Source organism: Anopheles stephensi, unplaced genomic scaffold, assembly GCF_013141755.1.
Source record: "Anopheles stephensi strain Indian unplaced genomic scaffold, UCI_ANSTEP_V1.0 ucontig90, whole genome shotgun sequence".
Classification (NCBI taxonomy): Eukaryota; Metazoa; Arthropoda; class Insecta; order Diptera; family Culicidae; genus Anopheles; species Anopheles stephensi.
Genome location: NW_023405461.1, coordinates 93,023 through 112,834, shown reverse-complemented (window position 1 = coordinate 112,834; position 19,812 = coordinate 93,023). Strand labels below are relative to the sequence as shown.

Below are 19,812 nucleotides of genomic sequence, written 5' to 3'. Positions count from 1 at the left end.
TGATAAGGCTGTCCGGGTTTTGGATCACACACGCAACTTGAATCTGTTATCACAAGCCGAGCAGCAGTTGGGACGTATCGAAGGAAAAAGAAAGAACGAAAACATTGAGTTTGTTGACGCTCGAAATCAAAACAAGATGCGCGTGGGACATCAGAATGTGACACATATAAGTGGGTAATTTTGCTTAAGCTATTTTAGTATAAAACAAAACCCAAACAATTAAGAACACGTTCAATAAATCGATTTTTTGTCCGGTAATAAGGCAAATTTTAATTTTCCATACTCCTTTTGACAGCTCCGTGAAATGTCCCTTTGGCTAGGTGAGGGTTAACGTCAAAGAGCTGTCACAACATGCAAGCCAAATTTTATTTGCATCTCTTTACTTAATGGCTTGTAGGCAAAAGTGTGTTAAAATTGTGTAAAAATCGGTGGTTCTCCCTTCTTAACAATCCTCCAATATGAATGAATTGGAGCAGCTGGAGCACCTGTCGCTGGTGTCGAAGATTTGCACGGAGCTGGAGAACCATCTCGGATTGAACGACAAAGATTTGGGTAGCGCTTGTTTTGGTTGGGCGTAATAGCTGCCGCAGGAATATGCTACATCTCGATTATTCTTTTCTTCATTCACCAGCGGAGTTTATTATCGATTCTGGCACATAAGAACCCCACCATCGACGCGTTCAAGCGTGTGCTGGTAGAAAATGGTGCCGAATTTTCCGACTCCTTCACCACAAATCTGCTGCGCATTTATACAGCTCATGAAGCCAGCAGGCGGCAAACCGGGGTCTTCCGCGTTTGAGGATGACGCTAACGATGGCAAGAATCTGGCTTTCAAATTCCCCGGCTTGGCGATACCGAACAATAAGAAGGCGTTCTCATCCGATGAGGAAGCGGATGATGCGGATGCGAAGGATGACAAGAAGCGGGAAAAACATAGAGATCGCAAGGAAGACAAGAAAAGCGTTCGGAAGCGATGTGGTCGACGATATGTTCTCGGAGCTGGAACAAATGGCTCCATCGAAAGCGAGCAAGGAGGAGGAAGGCAAATCTCGCGAACAGCTCGAGGTGGACAATATGTTTGCTGAGCTGGAAAATCTGGCCCCGACCAAAACTACAGAAGAGGATAAGGGGCGAAGCGTCGTGACCGGCGCAGTCAGTCTCGTGAGCGAAGGAAAGAGCGCAGTAGATCGAGAGAAAACGACGTGATCGTAGTAGATCGCGTGATCGGCGAAGAGAAGCAGATCGAAGGATAGGAAGCGCCGAAGCCGTTCGAGGAGCCGAGATCGGCACGATCGTGACCGGAACCGTGATCGGGAACGGGGAGGTCGTGAGCGGGATCGTGACAGGGAACGGGATCGCCGGGTGAGACGGAGTCGTTCGGGAAGCCACTCCCGCGACAGGAACCACCGCCATCGTAATCGGAGTAATTCGCGCGAACCGGCACCGATCGTGGAAAGAAGGAAACGGACGCCACCCATGCCGGAAGAACCTGAACCGGGCAACATTTACGACGGACGGGTGGTGAACATCGTCGCTTTGGATGCTTTGTGCAGCTGAATGGATTCCGGCGCAAGAAGGAAGGTTTGGTGCACATTTCGCAGCTATCTACCGAGGGCCGGGTGAACCTGGTCACGGACGTGGTCAACCGGGGCGATGAGGTGAAGGTGAAGGTTATGTCGCTGGCGGGGAACAAAAATTTCTCTCAGCATGAAGGAGGTGGACCAATCGGACGGGCGGGACTTGAATCCGCTCTCGCACGCACATCTGAAGGAGGCGGCTGATGCGGAGCTTGCGGGGCGCAATCCGGATCGCCCGATGACCGTGCCATCGATGCTCAATCTCCAGGAAGGCACACTCGAACCGGTGGAGGAAACGTCACGCAAAAAGGTGACCCGCATTTCGTCCCCCGAACGCTGGGAAATCAAGCAGATGATCTCGTCCGGTGTGATCGATCGATCCGAGATGCCGGACTTTGACGAGGAAACGGGACTGCTGCCCAAGGACGAGGATAGTGAGGCAGACATTGAGATCGAAATCGTAGAGGATGAACCCCCCTTCCTGCAGGGCCATGGGCGCGCGCTGCACGATCTTTCCCCGGTGAGGATAGTGAAGAACCCGGATGGATCACTCGCGCAAGCGGCCATGATGCAGACGGCGCTAGCGAAGGAACGACGCGAGCAGAAGATGCTTCAGCGTGAGCAGGAAATGGACGCCGTTCCGACGAACATGAACAAAAACTGGATCGATCCACTGCCGGATGAGGATGACGAGCGTACGATGGCGGCCAACACGCGCGGTGTCGGTATGTCCACGCAGGACGTCCCCGAGTGGAAGAAGGCCATCATCGGCGGAAAGAAGAGCTCGTTTGGGCGGAAAACCGACATGAGCCTCGTGGAGCAGCGGCAATCGTTGCCGATCTACAAACTACGCGACGATCTCATCAAAGCGGTTACGGATAATCAAATTTTGATCGTAATCGGCGAGACTGGTTCGGGCAAAACGACCCAAATCACGCAATATCTCGCCGAGAGCGGGTTTATTGCGCGGGGCAAGATTGGCTGTACGCAGCCGCGTCGTGTTGCGGCCATGTCGGTGGCAAAGCGTGTGGCGGAGGAGTACGGTTGCCGGCTGGGGCAGGAGGTGGGCTACACGATCCGTTTCGAGGACTGCACCAGCCAGGAAACGGTCATCAAGTACATGACGGACGGTATGCTGTTGCGCGAGTGTTTGGTTGACTTTGACCTCAAATCGTACTCGGTCATCATGCTGGACGAGGCGCACGAGCGCACGATCCACACGGATGTGCTGTTTGGGCTGCTGAAGCAAGCCGTGCAGAAGCGCCCGGAACTGAAACTTATCGTCACGTCCGCCACACTGGACGCGGTAAAGTTTTCGCAGTATTTCTTCGAAGCACCCATCTTCACCATCCCTGGACGGACGTTCCCGGTGGAGATACTGTACACGAAGGAGCCGGAAACGGACTATCTGGACGCATCGCTCATTACCGTAATGCAGATTCATTTGCGCGAACCGCCCGGCGATGTGCTGCTGTTCCTCACGGGCCAGGAAGAAATTGACACGGCGTGCGAAATACTGTACGAGCGCATGAAATCGCTCGGCCCGGATGTCCCGGAGCTAATTATCCTGCCCGTCTACTCCGCGCTACCATCGGAGATGCAAACGCGCATCTTTGATCCAGCTCCACCGGGCAGCCGGAAGGTGGTGATTGCTACCAACATTGCCGAAACGTCGCTCACTATCGATGGCATCTACTACGTGGTGGATCCCGGCTTTGTGAAGCAAAAGGTGTACAACTCGAAGACGGGCATGGACTCGCTGGTGGTCACCCCGATCTCGCAAGCGGCCGCTAAACAGCGAGCGGGTCGTGCCGGTCGTACCGGGCCAGGAAAAGCCTATCGACTGTACACGGAGCGCGCGTACCGGGACGAAATGCTACCCACGCCCGTGCCCGAGATTCAACGGACGAATCTTGCCACCACAGTGCTGCAGCTAAAAACGATGGGAATCAACGATCTGCTGCATTTCGACTTCATGGACGCACCGCCGGTCGAGTCGCTCGTCATGGCACTGGAACAGTTGCACTCGCTGTCGGCGCTCGACAACGAAGGATTGCTAACGAGGCTCGGCCGAAGGATGGCGGAGTTCCCGCTCGAACCGAACCTATCCAAGCTGCTCATTATGTCCGTAGCGCTGCAGTGCTCCGACGAGGTGCTTACGATCGTTTCGATGCTCTCCGTGCAGAACGTTTTCTACCGGCCAAAGGATAAGCAGGCGCTGGCCGATCAGAAGAAGGCCAAGTTCAACCAGATCGAAGGCGACCACCTGACGCTGCTGGCGGTTTACAATAGCTGGAAGAATAACAAATTCTCGAACGCCTGGTGCTATGAAAACTTTGTGCAAATTCGCACTCTCAAGCGAGCGCAGGACGTGCGGAAACAATTGCTGGGCATCATGGATCGGCACAAGCTGGACGTGGTGTCGGCCGGCAAGAATACGGTGCGCGTACAGAAAGCCATCTGTTCCGGGTTCTTCCGAAATGCGGCAAAGAAGGACCCACAGGAGGGCTACCGGACGCTGGTTGACTCGCAGGTCGTCTACATTCATCCGTCCAGCGCGCTGTTCAATCGACAACCGGAATGGTAAGTTCGCGCCCGCCTATTTTCCTTATCGTACTCCATTTTAACAGCCTTTCGTTCTTTCTCTTCCAGGGTGGTCTATCACGAGCTGGTACAAACGACGAAAGAGTATATGCGCGAGGTGACCACAATCGATCCCAAATGGTTGGTCGAGTTCGCACCGGCCTTCTTCCGCTTCTCCGACCCTACGAAGCTGAGCAAGTTCAAGAAGAACCAACGGCTGGAACCACTGTACAACAAGTACGAGGAACCGAACGCGTGGCGTATCAGCAGAACGAGACGGCGCCGAAATTAAGCAACACACATCGACTAGGGGAGCTACCCTGCCGAGCATTATTCGCTCCCAGGGCTAGGGACTAACGTTTAATCTTACTCAACAATATAGTGTGTTACACACGCCGAATCACGGCAACCTGTACGAAGAGCACGCGTCTAGCGCGGTGGTTTTTTGCTGTTTCGCTTATCACCGGTCAGCTTGAAGTCGAACTTGAACTTGGCAGCTTGGCGCATTTCCTGCTCTCTCTCCGCTGCCTCATCCAACGTCGTCACCTTCCGTCGTGGTACGTGCTGGAACGCCTTTCCGAAATCGTTGCTCGTCTTCAGCTCCAGCATGATCGCCACCATCTGATCGAGCGTCAGTGATTTGCCGCTTTTGAACTGAAAATAGCTGTCGAGCGGTAGCCGTGCCATGCGCAGGCCTTGCTTCTTCGCCTTACCCAACGAAACGGGTTCCTGGGACGATTTGTCCACCATCGCACCGATGATGTACACATCATCCGGATTGAACTCGGTGAGATCGTTCTTGCAGTGGGGCGTGAGGTAGACGAGCCGTTCCTTGGGGAACAGATCCGTATAGCTACGCTCGGTAACGTTAAACGGAAATTCCGGTTGGTGCAACTGCACCAGATGCTTTTCCAGCTGTTTCATCGTCGTTTTGTTGAAGTTGGCATTGCAGTGGTGAATGTTGAACGGTTCCGTGTGGGATCGGTTCAGGGCAAAGCACAGCATTAGCTGCTTGGCCGTATTACGCATCTCCTTATCGTTCATGTAATCGTCGTACGAGCAGTCGATCACGAGATTGATCCCGTAACGTATCGCTTGAACGAGTCTGAAAAGGTCAGGGCGACGGGTTATTATTTTATCCGGGGGAAAGATCGGTCGGATCACATTACTATGACCGGGGCGGTAAGCTGGAACCGTACCGGTTGTTGTGAAAGTGATCCATCGTCGAATCGTATATCCGCAGGAACATGGTGTTGTGAAAGAGCCCGTAAACAATGTGATCGTTTTCCGCGTTCGCCTTCAACAGTTCCTCGCGCCGTTTGGCTATCTCTTCCTGCTTGCGCTCTTTCTTCATCTGCTTCCCCAAGCGAACCATCTCAATGTTCCACAGGTATAGATAGTAATGGCGTCGTTGATTTCTGTAATTATGTGCAAAGTTTAATCACTTTTTCGTGAAACTACTACGCCCGACGCTTAAGGGTCGCAGGGATCGCTTACCGGGACGATAGGCCCAAGAGATGTTCCCATTGGTCAGGTTTGATCGTCGAAACGGACGGCACCTTTCTGCCCTCTTGGCGCATCACCTCTATTTCCAGCTCGAGCACTTTTCTACGCTTTTCCACATCGACTGTGACCGGTGGTGTGGTGGAGGAGATAGGGCTGCTACGCCTGCCGTTCGCTTCTTTCCGATCACTTTTTCGTTCCGGTAGCTCTTGGCTGTGCGGAAGATTTGCGTACTGTTTCCATAATACACTCGAAGGGCAAAGATGTCGAACCAAAATCGACCCGGAAGTGGCCGAAAAGTTTGGTTTTCCAAGTATTCTTGTGGTCACGAGAAACGTGCGTAACATTTTGGTGTAATAATTTTCCTACGGTAACTTGTAAACAATGTGCTGGGGCACACGCGCCGAATGACAGTTTGCAGTGTGTTTATTTGTTTACGTTTTTCCCTCCTGTCAAAAAATACCGGTCTCGCAGCGATGTTCGTGGAAATGAGGGAAATTTTCGGGGGGAATTTTTAGAATATGGAAAATTTATTGAATTTGCTAAATATACTGTGGCAACCAAAATTAAAACCCCACAAAAATTCCCCATCTTACTAAAAAAATGTGGCGTTACATGGTCCACATTGGGCAAATTAAATTGCAAAATAATTTTTTTTCCACAATATGAAAAGGTATTAAAAATTGCAACGCTCATCATTCCCGTGCGTACATGCAGTTGCATACCGCGCACAACCAAACAGCCGGACATAATTTCCAATTTTCACCCCCGTTCGGTTTCATATTTACCCAGCACGCACGCAACCGCCGCCCATAGTGTGATGCAGGCGCAAACCAAAAGCGCTAACCGTTCGCTTTCCGCACAGTTGTTTCCAAGAAATCGGTTCGTCGTGGTTTTCCACACGCGCGCTAGCCATTGTGTTGAGGTCTAGTTCGAAACGCGCAGCGTCAACATCTCTCGCTGGAATCGCGCTAAGGTTGTGTAATTAGTGTGCCGTCTAGTTTGTCGCATTTGTATCGTCTGCTAGTAGAAACGGCCAGCAGTATAATGATCTGAGGAGAGCTTCAAACATGCGTTTGCGATTTGAACCACGACGCACCTACCGACTACAACCCAACAGTGCAGCAGCATCCCAACCTGAACCGCGTGCATCGCGTGGAGTGGAGTGATTTGAATGTGTGTTCCAGCGAATCGAAGCAAGCCATAAAATGCGTCTTTCCGCTCGCATCAAGTGTTTCAAGTATTTAGTGTATGCGTATGTGATTTTAATATCGGTGAGTGTGCTAGCGGCCCAAAAGATCAGTGGATCTCCAGGGGAAGATTGGTGGCAGCGATCGTGTGTTCGGTTGAAAATTTACATCAGTTCTACTCAGTTCTTTGTGCAGAAAACAACAGAGCGACCAAGGTGATCGACAAAAGAAATCTCAGTCGATACCGTATGCATAGTCATGGCTACCTGAGATGAGAATGTTCCAAAACGGGCAGCTTGCGATGTGTTTGTTGGTCGCGCGTTGTGTGAAGGGCGCATACCTTTTTTCCTTTGCATGTGATTAATTGTGCCACTGTTTAATGTATGTCCGATGGGGGAATGGTCGTCCAGGTTGTTGTGTAAACGTCAGCGCCGATGTCTTGCAGGAGAGAAACATCTCGATAAATGCATCGATTTGCGTGATCGTGGCGGCGTGCAAGACTGAAAAGTCTTGGCTTCCCACCCTTAATGGGATGGTCGACAGGGGTCTTAAACCTGTATTGACACACACACACATACACGTACTACGCTCAAATATGCACCCTCAAAACCGGAATCGGTCTTTCTCGCTCGCTGGTGGTGGTGTGCGGTGTTGAGGTTAGCAATTTACACAGAGGGGTAACTAACATAAAACAGACCAAAATGCTCTGGTAAAACGCAGGTAAGAAAACGTGTGTGAGCTCTGGGAGTGAAAGAGAGCGAGAGCGAGAGCGTTCGAGAGAAAAAAAGCCCCGTATTTTTGTATGATCGGGAAACTTCGTCATCAAAATTATCGGGAAAAAAATAGTTACACCAAGAGTTCACTAAAAACAATCGTAGCAACCCATTACAAACACGCTCAACGATTGCTGCGATGAGAGTGGTATTTAAAAATGTGATGCGTCGTACGTAGCAACCACCACCATCGCCTTCGATGTTGGGTGCGCTTTGTTGTGGTTGTACACGCCGTGCATCACGCTTTTGTGTCGTTGTATGGGTGCGATAGTTTTTCTTACCTGGCACTGGGCATCCCGCATACCTGTGGCAGCAACGCGAACCAGCGCACCAGATTAGGCTAACCACGCACGCATCCATCAGCGGGGCAAGACCAGAGTGAAATGTCACCGAAGATACACGGAGGACTTTCTCTCGCACTATCCGGGCTCATTGGAAACCATTTCAACAAAGACCTCTATTGACTTTTGTTAGCTAGCCATACTAATAAGCAGAAATGCCGCCTCTGGTCACACCATTATGTTGAGTAGTGCACACACACACAAACAAGCAAAAAAAATCCAACCGTTACGCTTCGACGAGCTGCAGTGTGACGGTCGTGCAGTGTTGCTGACCGGAAAACTCATCTAAATCCCGCTAGAATTGAAGCTAAAACAGATCATCATCATTTTTCGAGCGAAGGATAAGTTTCACTATTGTGTTGTAAAATGTGATTATTCATCATCCTCGCACGACACGCCCGGAAAGGATGATGAAGCACCCAGCAGGGATCTAATTTAAACCTATCCATCTTTTCCTTCCTACCCCTCGGTGGGGGGGGGGGGAGGAAGAGTGGTGTGGGAGGATTCAGGAACCCCTGTAAGGTATCCGGTGACCTTTCCCTTCCCCGGTGTGGGGAGTTGTAAACAAAACACCCAAAACAAATCGAAAGGTTCACAGCAGCGACGACCAATCAAGCGTCACCAGATGTTGTGAGACCACCACCCATCCCCGTATACTGCTACCCCATTCAATAATTCCAAAATTCAATTTCAGTTTACCCGTCATCGACGCCGCATGTAAATAAAACTTCAGGCGGGTGATTACGGACATAAATACTGATTTGGGAAGCAAATCTCGAACCAAACCCCCCCCGTTCGCTTTCCTGGAACTCCGGAAACGGCAAGACAGAAGTCACCCACCACCGGGCACGTGGTTCCCGCAAAAAAAACATAACAAATTCCGAATTGTGGCCACGTTTGGGGTTCCGTTCGATTCGTCCCCCTCTAATCGCGCGCGCGAAACATGCTGCACAATCATTTAAGCGCAAGTCGCGCCAAGTCGGCGGAGGTACAGGAGACTTTAACACATTGAAGAAGGCCCATTTAGGAGGTGCCCGCTTTTAGAGGGAGGTTTTGTGCAACAAGGCAAACGAACGCCACACAAACCTACCCCAAAAATAAGAACCGATTCTGAAGAGCAAACACACACACACACACACCAAGGGCACCTCGTAACCGACGTGACGGGCGTTGGGAAACCACTCCCTCAGTGCTGGATGGTCCATTTGACAACGAAAAAGAGACACATCCGTGAGCCACATTGTTGACAAGGGAAGGGAAGAAAACGTAGGAATACACACCCTCTCAGCTACCCTTGGAATATGTATATATCTGGCGATGTCAACAAGACAGAGGATGGCGGGCCACTTCATTATCGTCGCTATCGCACACGAATGGTACGTGGTCGCCGGCCCAGAGAAGACATCATTATCTGAATTTCTGCGGTTTTGCGCTCGGCGAGACAATCTCTCGTGGGTATTGCGCTACACTTCTAATTATGGCCGTCCATTCCCTCGATGGTCCCGGGGAGCGGAGAAGGATGATGTTCATTCACTACCGATGACCATGAAAAACAATAGCAGCATATCGTCGAAGTTGGCGGACATTAGAGCCGAGTAGAATTGGTCCCATTCCGACGCGTGATAAGTTTGTGTCGCACACACACACAAACACGCATATCTCACGCTTTGATATTGTGTCTTTTTTTTCCTGTACGAAGCCGTACAATCCTTCCCATGCCTGGCCGCTTGCCGTACAAGGATTATCATGACCCGAAGCTAATCTCCTTGTAGTCGATGTACCCTGTTCTCTGTGCTTGGTCTGCATTCATTTTTGTTTTCGGTGATTTTTCCGCCCAAATTGATTCCCCAAAAGCTTGGCGTCGTCCACTTGGGGCACTTGGACACTGTGTTGAAATGTGAGCTCGTTTAATTCAGTTGAGCGGTTTCCATACTTTTTTTGTTCTCGTGTATCAGCAGGGTCGTTGTAATAATTCTTAACATGTTTTAACAATAAAAAAAGTACGTATTCCATTACTCCACCGAGGATGGAGCAGAAGGCGAGCTCGTTGTATGTTGATGGAGGATTATGAGGATATAGCCTGCGTTGGCCGGAATTCGTTTCGCTTGGATTTGGTCCAAATTGTGATCACTCTCCAACGCTGGCGTACATTATCAATGCTCATTTTGGATTGTCCACAGTTTTGTCAGTCGTGAAGGGGAGAGGGGGCCAAGCAGACCAGTGGTTTACAAGCGACCACCCGAAGGCAATTACTTTAATCCTGCAGAAGAAAGCATTTAGTTGGATTACTGGGTACTACAAGAGGACTACTTGGCCCTTTCTGCCTTCCCTTTCCCCCTAGCTTTCCGGCTTCTTGGTGGCGAAGGAAAGCGGGAGTATGTAAAGTCATCCTGTGGTTAGAAATTTATGAATTGTTCCTCGACTAAATCGGTGGTGCACGCGATTGACCCCCCCGACCGAACGATCCCAATGTCGCAAGACGCCTCAGGAGTTTCCTTTATTCGCTTCACATGTGTTTGGCGGGGCAGGGACCAAACGGTACGGTTGATTATGTTCTTGGAATGGCCGATAGACACAGCGAGGAGAATTTCCCTGCTTCCCAGAACGACAGTATGACAGCTTCGCTAGACACAAGCAAAATATTTTAAATTTCTTTGGATTTGAATTTTAGAGACACCACGTGTGAACCAAATGCGTACCGAACATCCGATGGCGGAACACGCAATAACCTCCCGATGCATGCACAGCAGGGGGACAGGAAGCCGTATTTTTTGCGCAGTTGGTGAATCAATCTAAACCCGTACCCGGGGAGAGAGCGAAAGATGTAATGTGCTTGAAACGGCGGTCCCTTCGAACGAAGAATCCCTTTCCGGGCGCGAACCGGGGAAAATGAGAAAAGCGGGATAAAATAATCGACATCCCGAACTGCGGGCAGAAGAGCGATTGCTGCGTAGAAGCATAGAATTCAATGGCCAGAATTGCGTTTTATTGCATACATTTAGGGGTTTGTTTCGTTGGAGAAGGACAGTTGCCTCGTACCTTCGTGAGTGCACTGTGTTCTTTTTAAACTTCCCATATGGCGCGAGATGACATAGGAAACGGGATTAAATCTCGAGCAGTCAAACAAGTTCTAACAGGCCGCAGTTTAATTTGCACCTATTAGCATTCCTTTTTAGATCCCCACTTTTATCGAGCCATATCAAACGGTTCCGATCCAAATGGCAACACGTAATCGTATTGTTTGGAAAGCTAGTTAACGGGTGGACGATAATGAACGCTAAACAACGCTCACTTCATACTAGATCAAACGTGTCGTGGAGAATTTGCCCTGGAATATCTGCACCCGTCTCTGTCTCTGTCTGGTTGTAATGAAATTGTTAGATCGCCGCGTTTGATCGCACTACTTCAAAGCCCGATTCTCCCGTTCCTTCCGCTATTTATGGTTCGATCGGAACGTTTTTCATATGCCGTTTCACCGTTCACCGCGTGTGTATTTGTATCATCAAGAATAGTGCAAAGAAGCGCTGTTGACGATGTTGTTGTTTTTCGCTTGGAACCCGTGCCACGCCAATAGCTAGTCTCCAAAACATCCCCAGCCCATCCCCAGCTGGCTTTGTGTGTTTTGGTTCCGTGCGTTCCGTGTTTGCCGCGTCAAACACACTGTCGAACAAGCAAATTAAACGGCAATAATGTTGCAGTTTTCACAAAACACCCAAGCACAAACAAACCGAACGGGGTTTTTCTGCACCTTGTCCCGTCTACTGTGGCGCGCTTCAACAGATCGGTCGGTCGAATCGTCTGGAGATAGGAGATCGGTCGGAAGAATTCGATCGAATGACTCCAACGGGAATAGACTCCAACTGCTGCCTGCCCTCTTTCGGGGCAAAGTATAAATAAACAAAACCATCTTTGGGAAGCGTGGCGGCGATACAGACACAGGAGCGGAGTTGCCCTCGGAGTAACCGAAGATCATCATTCAACCGGTGAGGTTCTCTTCTGTTCAGCGCAGCCCGTCTCGTAGCCCTTTCGTGCCAAACGCCAAAAAAGGAGAACTACTTCTACTACTACGAGCTGTGATATGTACCTTTCCACGTCGGGCATATATCCAGTCGAAGTTCGTTCGACTCGAGTCAAGGGTTTTTCCTCCACGCGGCGTTGGCCAGCTGACGATGGAAGGGTGTCTATGTTTAGAACGGTGAGTGAACCATGGGATAGGAAACGCAGTACTGCGACTCCGGCTCACCTACGTACACACGTCTCTCAACACCTTCATAGCGGAGGCTTCGGTGCACCGCAGATGCAAAAAAAAAAAACGGGGACAGCCGACCGCCGAGTGCTAATGGGTGTGGCAATCAGTGCAGACTTTGAGCTGCATTCACAGCGACCGGCCAGCGAAGAATTTTCCCAAGGGTCGTTAATTAACAGTATAATGTCCTGAGCGTTCAAAAATCATTCGAGGGATGTGTGACGTTAATATGGTTTCGGTTAGGAAACAACTCCCCATAGGAGGGTGAGCCGCTAAACCTCACAGCACACCAATGCGTGCGTTCTACATTAATGCTTTTATGGGTGATGATCTCGCGCATCTGTAACTGATCACTGCTACTTCAATCCACCTCTGATTCGGCTCATGTTGTTCAGACGCTTTTATGTGCTTGAAACGGTTTACGGATACGGATTTTTTAACTGCACACCGCAACTGGCAATAAAACGGTAATCGGCTAATGTATATGGGGACTTTCTGGATGTATTTTAGCTTAAACGATCCATTTCCTCATGTCTTTGGGGGGGGGGGTGCTACTGAACATTGATTTTGGATCATGTTGGTGGTGGCTTTTGCGAGGAATATGGTGCGAATTCTACACGGCTGTAAAAGAATGTGCCATTGAATTTGGCTCCCTCAATATGAGATGGCGTGCACATCATTGGTGAAGACTTCTCTCTGTTGTCTGTTTGAAAAGATGATTTGTAGTCACACTTCATTTGCTTAAAATCATCTCGCCTAGCATCATCTCTGTATTTGCCGATTGCGCCGATTCGGTGTCATCCCTTCTCGATGCTTGTTGGAGAGACTGGCCGGTTTTGCAAGTAGAACGAATCGGAACGAATCTCTCTAGCTCAGGCGGCTTGGGTTGAGTGGTGGGTATTTTTGGTTTTTTCAACTCAATTCGAACGCACGCTTGCAAATAGGAGATAGGAGTTGCTGCCGCTACTAAATGCGTCACCCCTTGAAACCGTGGAGTGTGTGCCACCCCTATTGAGCACGTCGCCGCTGCTCCAATAAATTTTCCAACATAATTATGTCACATTCGCTCATGTTTCTTTTGGCACCAGGGAAGCGTCTTTTAATAATGGTTTCGTTTGGTAGAAAATGTGAAAAAAAACGTCACATTAAAACCCACCCTCGATTGCCACTTTGAAGCGGTTAAACGAACGGAACGAGCTGCGTAAGAAGCGCTTCAGCAGCCGAGTCACGACTCGAGTTCTCTGTGGTGAGCGGTTTAGCAGTCTGTGACTGTGGCGTTCGACAGAATCGTCGAAACCATGACCAATCTGCACCTTCCGGCCGTTATCGATCTTGCAAAGCAAAACTTCATTTTATTATGCGGAATTTTGAAGTACCCCCATGCCGCTAATAAGTGCCGGTTCGTGCCACAACACTGGGGAGGTTCAACGGGCGTGAAATGTAGGGAGGAAGGAACTCTTGCTAATGCTGGCATTATTATTGCAATGTTTGTAAATTCTATCACACAGCACATCATTCAGTGGGGCTGTTTCAAACGGGCTTGAGATTTGGAATCGCTTTCGCTTATTGTTATGGAAAACATAACCTAGGGCGATGAAAATGCGGTTTTTTGTTTGCGGCCATATAACGATGGGTTGTAAAACTTCCAACCGTCTTGTCGGTCATCTTCGATATGAAGTGCCATCACCCACCGATTGGAGGCTAGGGACTCCACCAACAGGAGGGGAACCATTCGGGGAATATGCATAATGCATGGCGGCGGTTCGTTTTGGGGTGACGAAGAACGGACAACAAACTTCATAATCGGCCGCCGCTAGTTTCGAATAATCCGTTCCGTTAGTTTTGTTCACCACGGTGCCTGCCACACTGACTGCCCCACAAGAGCCCGGAAAAGTGTGACTAAACAGTAAACTTTGTACCATTATTCGCGTGAAACCACTATGAATGTGGCCAACCACGCCGCCAGCGCAACGATGATACGTGATGTGACTCGAGAATGATGCTCTCGCTGAAGCGCTGATGATCGTGTGACATCCATTTTGGCAGCTTTTATTTCATACTACTCTCGGTGTGAAAATGGGTAAAGTGCTGTGAACGAACATGAGTGGCATTAGAAGAATTCTCAAATGATATTGCAGCTACCACCATTCGCTGGGCACCCTTCAAAATTTGATTCGGAAAATGGGATTTGCTAGCGAGCAGCACCACTACCACTGGCGTGTCGTTGTCGAGATTTGTAAACAAATCTCTTAAGATGGACTTGTTCTAGATCGTGTTCTAGCGGGTCGTTGGGTGGGGGGTGTTGGGATTAATGGATTTGTATTGTCATGCCCGTCAATAATCTGGCGTATGGCCCCGGGGTTGATGTTTGAACGGCTGGAGGCTGGTCAATATTTATTGTTTGCCATTCTGTGGAGCTCTCTCCGAGGACAACCCGATTTCGGGGAAGCGAAAGATGTAGAAAATTCCATAACATTTTGGTTTGCTTTTTAATTATTAATCTATGCGGTATATGAGTCAGGCTCAGGTTGTCTCATTGTGGTCTATTATGTTATCAGCGCCATCTATATGTGAGAAGAGATGTCAGACTCGAACGATCTACTACTATCCTCAGAGTACCACGATCAGAAGGTCAGAAACGCCCATTTGAGCACGCAGCAAAGCGCTTAAATAAAATTGTATTACAAAACCAATAAACTACTCACTTTAACGATCGGTTTAATGAGCACAGTCCTCGGACAACGACGATAATGGAAGGGAAAACGTGATCGTATCTCCCAAAAACAGATGCAAAAATAATGAGTCCCGCTGACGAAATCTCAGCTCAATGGATTGAAGATTCGGAAATGGGGTTGAGGAAGACATAGCTTTGTGAGGAATGTTGGTACTGTAAAGCGCCATGAAATGAAACCGCTCTTTGATCGGTCTAAGATCGTCTCTTGTAAAAGTTTGTCGCCACCCAGACACCCCCCGACGAATACACCGGTGAAGCGATCGGCTGATAAGCAGTAAGCTAATGCTGAGCTTGAAATCGTCAACCTGTCAACGATCAATCACTCAGCTATTTTTGCCTTCCGACTGACCCATCTTCGAGTGTGTCAATCAACGGTAAAGTTCTGCTTTTTTGAAATATTTTGCAGCTCGTAGTACACTCGTAACCCATTGCTCATCACCCAGAGTACACAGCGTCGTTGATAGCCTGTACCTCATCTTCCTGCTGTTGTAGAGCAGAAGCAACATTCTAAGTGTAAGCCGCCAGTGGACTGCTGCTGCACGAGGAAAGCGTGTGTGTTTTCATAGGAGCAACAGTTTCTAAGACAGTGATTGTTTATCTTAATTCTCTACTCTACTCCACTGGTCGCGTGCATGGGCCTGTGATGTAGCTGGCGAAGTGTATAAACTTTTCACGCATTTGTTTATGCTAACACGCACACAGATCCATCTCTCACAACGCTGCCCAGCACAAATTTATGAACTTCGCCCCTTTTTTTCGTATCTAGCTCTCCGGCTGTCTATAGTGTGACGGTAATTGCTGTTGGCCTGTGTGAAAACGCCGAACCGAGCCGAGCTTCAATTTTCCGCTGCAGCTGCACTCGCAGTTGATCATCGTCAAACGAGCACACGGTCTAGGCCCCATCGCACTAGAAAACTCTTTGTGGCCTCCTTGTGTATTAACGTGCATCCCGTGTACCGTCTTTTTCGCTTTAGATATGTGGCGGCGCACAGCTATTAATCGGAGCATTCCTACTATGGACCCACAAGCAGTACGCACCGATCGTGAAGAATCAGTTCTGGGAACCGTTTGCCGTACTGATCGGACTCGGCATCATATCGCAGGCACTGTGCTACCTCGGGTGGACATCAGCGAGCCGGAAGCATCGGTGTTATCTAGGATTGGTAATACATCCCACCGCTAGAGAGAGAGAGAGAGCGACCTTACAAAGGCTTAACAATCTCACCGCACACACGTTTGTCTCTCGTTGCAGTTCTGTGCACTGTTAGTGCTGTTTATTGTGATCTTATTCTTAGTTAGTGGGTGGGCAGTGGCCACCAAGGCGCATCTCATCGTTCCGGCCGAACTGGCCATCGAGACGAGCTTTACCGATTTTCTGGCCCGAGACGACACCAACGATCAGACGCACATCTGGAACCGATTGCAGCGAGATGTAAGTTGGCTCCGCCGCGAGGCTAATGATGGTTAGCACGGTGTATCTTAACACAACATCTTCCCTCACAGTTCCGTTGCTGCGGCTACAATGGCATCCATGACTACAAAAAGAACAAACAGGGTTTCCCGTGGTCCTGCTACGATCCGATCGATACGAACGTCTTCAGCACCGGCTGCATGCACGTGTTCGTGAAGAGCATCGAGATGAACATGATTCGTGTCGCGGTGGTTGCGGTTGCCTCCGCCCTAATACAGGTATGTGGGGGGAGGGCGTTCCGTATTCCGCCCTGTGTTTCTGCGGGGTGATGAAAGAATGCTGTCCTCTTAAATCTTAACATAAATTCTTTTCCGCGCAACGCATCGGCGAACCCGCGGGGGCACGGGGCGATAAATCTTGCAGCATAAATGGAGTAACTAATTAAGAAAATTAGTCATTCTTGCACACAGGATCCCTCTCGTCCAGAGCGGTGCTTGAGTTGACCCACGCGCGATCGCAAAAAGATGGGACAGAGAAGATTTCAAAATAATGAATAGATTATTTATATTCAACAAAACCGTACCAAACGGTGCCGTTAGTAGCGGGTGGGGGTTGCAGCATAAACCGTACCTTGTGTGTTGGCGCGATCCTGTGGTCAAAAATAAAATGCGTCCACTCTCTCGGTTCGCCTGTGTGTGTGTGTGTCTCTGTTTACATCTCGTGGGACACGTCGGTGGCGACGTCATGCGCCCGTTGTCTGTCAACGAGCCACAAACCTTACGCTGAATGAACGCCAACGGGATGGAAAATGGAAGGCCACCCTGAGACTGGTACATACGTACGGCCGTACCCCGTAGTTGAATGTGTCGGGAAAATGGATGGCAAATGCCACTCATTCCTACATCCCATCGGTCTCTGCGGTTGATGGGGGGCAGGCAGCAGCGGCGGCAGCAGCAGCAGCCAGTTTGACTGGTCGATCTGATTTAATGGTCACACGACTAGCTGACACACACACGGTGGTGAGACGTTTGCGTACGTGTGGATGGCCGCAGTAGACAAGCGACAATATGACCATTGTTGTGTCGCGATACCGATTTTGTTGTCTTATTCTTCTTTTTAATTGTGACCAGCACCCCAGCCGCCAGCTGCCGGCGGAGATGATATAACGCCATGGTTAGTGGATGATACTGGTGGTGGCGTTGTGGTTGTACCTGTTGCTGTTTATTTTTCAAAAGCGTCTTGGTCCCGCACACGTCAGAGACTTGCAATGTAGGTCATGGTCTTACGGCCGGTTTTTCGACGTTCGTTCTAGGATCGTACAATGGAACCTTGCCAACGTCGTTTTTATGCTGCTCCTTCAATGAATTTCTCAACCGCTCGCTTGCCACACACTACCGTCACATTTTTATACTGAGATAAACATGGCGCAGATAGAATACCTTTGTCTCCGTAGTGAGTTACGATTCATCGGTTCCAGCCGGGAGGCCCTTCACGCATCCCACAATGGTCTTTAGCTTCACGCTCACATTACGGAAGTCTCAAGAAGAACGGGCAACATCAGCAGATGTGTACAGTTTCTTCTTTTTCGGCTCTTCCTTCGGCACTGCCGCTACTCTTTCGCGCGCCACCCATTAAGAGGTTGCCCACGATTCTTTGTTGCGTGTGGTCGGAAAATGTAAAAATATATATCCCGAACATACACACGCACCGACAGGCTTCCTTCCTGCTGCAATGTTTCATACCCAGTTAATAAACACACCGAAAAAGACAAACGATTTCCGCGTTTGTAGCGTGTGAAAACAATAATAAACAAACCGGGGTACCGGGGTACCGATGATGCCGATTTTGCTTGCTCTCCTTCCATTATTATCACTCGGTCCTTGAATAGCTTGGGGCACAATGTGTTTCGATTTGTAATTTTATAGTGCGGAAGAGAAGACCACGTGTGCGGCGGTGCGCGATAACGAACCTCTAGAGCAATTCAAATCAATCGCTTTTGTATCATATGCTTGAAATATTTCACAGCGTGGTGAAATGTTTCAGCTGGCACTCACTTCTCATTCGTTCTTCTCACCTCCAGAGTCTCGGCATATTCTGTGTCATTCAGCTCACGATGTTACTCAAACGACCGACGCTAATGCTGCCAAACGGGGACAACCATTCGGTGCGGGTGAAGCGAACCCGCGAGCTGACTCCTCTCTCGCCGGCCACCATCGGCAATCCTACGCCACACAGCAGTACAAAACCGCCAATCCCGCTGAAACCCGTCGTGCCACGTGTGGATCAACCCGTCATGAAGGCTTCCCATTGAATCTGCCACCGCCGCCACCCAAAGCCCTGCAGCCAGCATAACCGGCAATCGTGCCCATAATCGTTATTTTATCACACACTACACCGGTGTGTGTGTGTGGTAGTTTCGCCCTTTTTAACGACACGCAGCAGACATAAGTACGCAAAGTTATTGCATTTCGTATGTTTTTTTTAATCATTCGTCCATAGGCGTTAGGGGGTAAATGTACTTAAATTCCGCGCTTTTAGACCTTACGACCGTAAAGATGCATTTCATCGTGGGAAATCATCGGTACGGCTAAGCGTATAAGCACAAGCAACGATCGAATATATAATTATGAACTACCGGTAGAGATTGTAAAAATAGAGCTAAACATGAATCAATTCTTCGAGCGTTAGTGTTTGAGGCGCCCTCCCTCAGTCAAACCATCCGAAATTGGTACATCGTGAGCAGAACGAGCTATGGCAAATGCGTCAGTTGTTCATTGATAACTACACTCCAGAGCACCTCCAGAAGGGGTTGCTTGACTCACGGTGTAGTATTGTTTGAGTAGCGTTATCAGGTTATACAATAACAGGGGCGAACCCATGAATCACCTGCTGATCATGTTGTTCATAGAGCAGATAAGACATTGCTTTGCATATGGCATCACTTGTTTCATACCTTGAGTGGAAATTGTATATTTATTCGGCAGAAAACCTCTAGAAACAGGCAATTACCAGAAACGCATACGTCAAACAAAATTTGGCTATTTTTTAAGATCTTTCATTTGATGGCCTATTGTCCTAGCGAGTTTATATCGTCGTTTGTATTAAGACACATAAAGGTCCAAGGATCAGCGTTTTTGTCCTTATAGCGAAGAAGATCCTGGGCAAGATGAGCAATGACAACGAAAATCTCTAGTCAATGTTATCTATGGGGCACAACGCTCGTGAAAAACACATTGGCGGCAAAATAAGAACGTATCGATAGCAGTGACTACCCTTCGCAGCGTTCAATAGAATTTATAGAGCAAATCTCAATCGGATTACTGTGTAGAGCACCACAGAAAGGAGGACATGTCTTGTTTTTAATTGAAATAATATATATATATATTGAAAGAAAACCACTTGCGAAAATGGCCAAAAATTAAACCAGTTCAAAATCGCACTGAATGTGGCTGCG

General features: G+C 49.0%; 2 protein-coding genes and 1 pseudogene across 2 annotated transcripts; 2 read left to right on the top strand and 1 right to left on the bottom strand.

Moving 5' to 3' along the window:
* Positions 1-352: 352 nt before the first annotated feature.
* Positions 353-4,579, top strand: LOC118517264 (annotated as a pseudogene).
* Positions 4,468-6,094, bottom strand: LOC118517265 (mitochondrial ribonuclease P protein 1 homolog). Its single transcript, XM_036063238.1, has 3 exons — positions 5,658-6,094; positions 5,360-5,578; positions 4,468-5,265 (listed from the first exon to the last, which is right to left on the bottom strand). The coding sequence occupies exons 1-3, from the start codon at positions 6,008-6,010 to the stop codon at positions 4,590-4,592; spliced, it is 1,248 nt and encodes a 415-aa protein (XP_035919131.1). The 5' UTR covers positions 6,011-6,094; the 3' UTR covers positions 4,468-4,589.
* Positions 6,095-6,511: 417 nt separating this feature from the next.
* Positions 6,512-19,032, top strand: LOC118517266 (tetraspanin-2A-like). The gene is made up of 5 exons (XM_036063239.1): positions 6,512-6,937; positions 15,922-16,110; positions 16,200-16,379; positions 16,451-16,636; positions 18,439-19,032. The coding sequence occupies exons 1-5, from the start codon at positions 6,872-6,874 to the stop codon at positions 18,667-18,669; spliced, it is 852 nt and encodes a 283-aa protein (XP_035919132.1). The 5' UTR covers positions 6,512-6,871; the 3' UTR covers positions 18,670-19,032.
* The last annotated feature ends 780 nt before the right edge of the window (positions 19,033-19,812 follow it).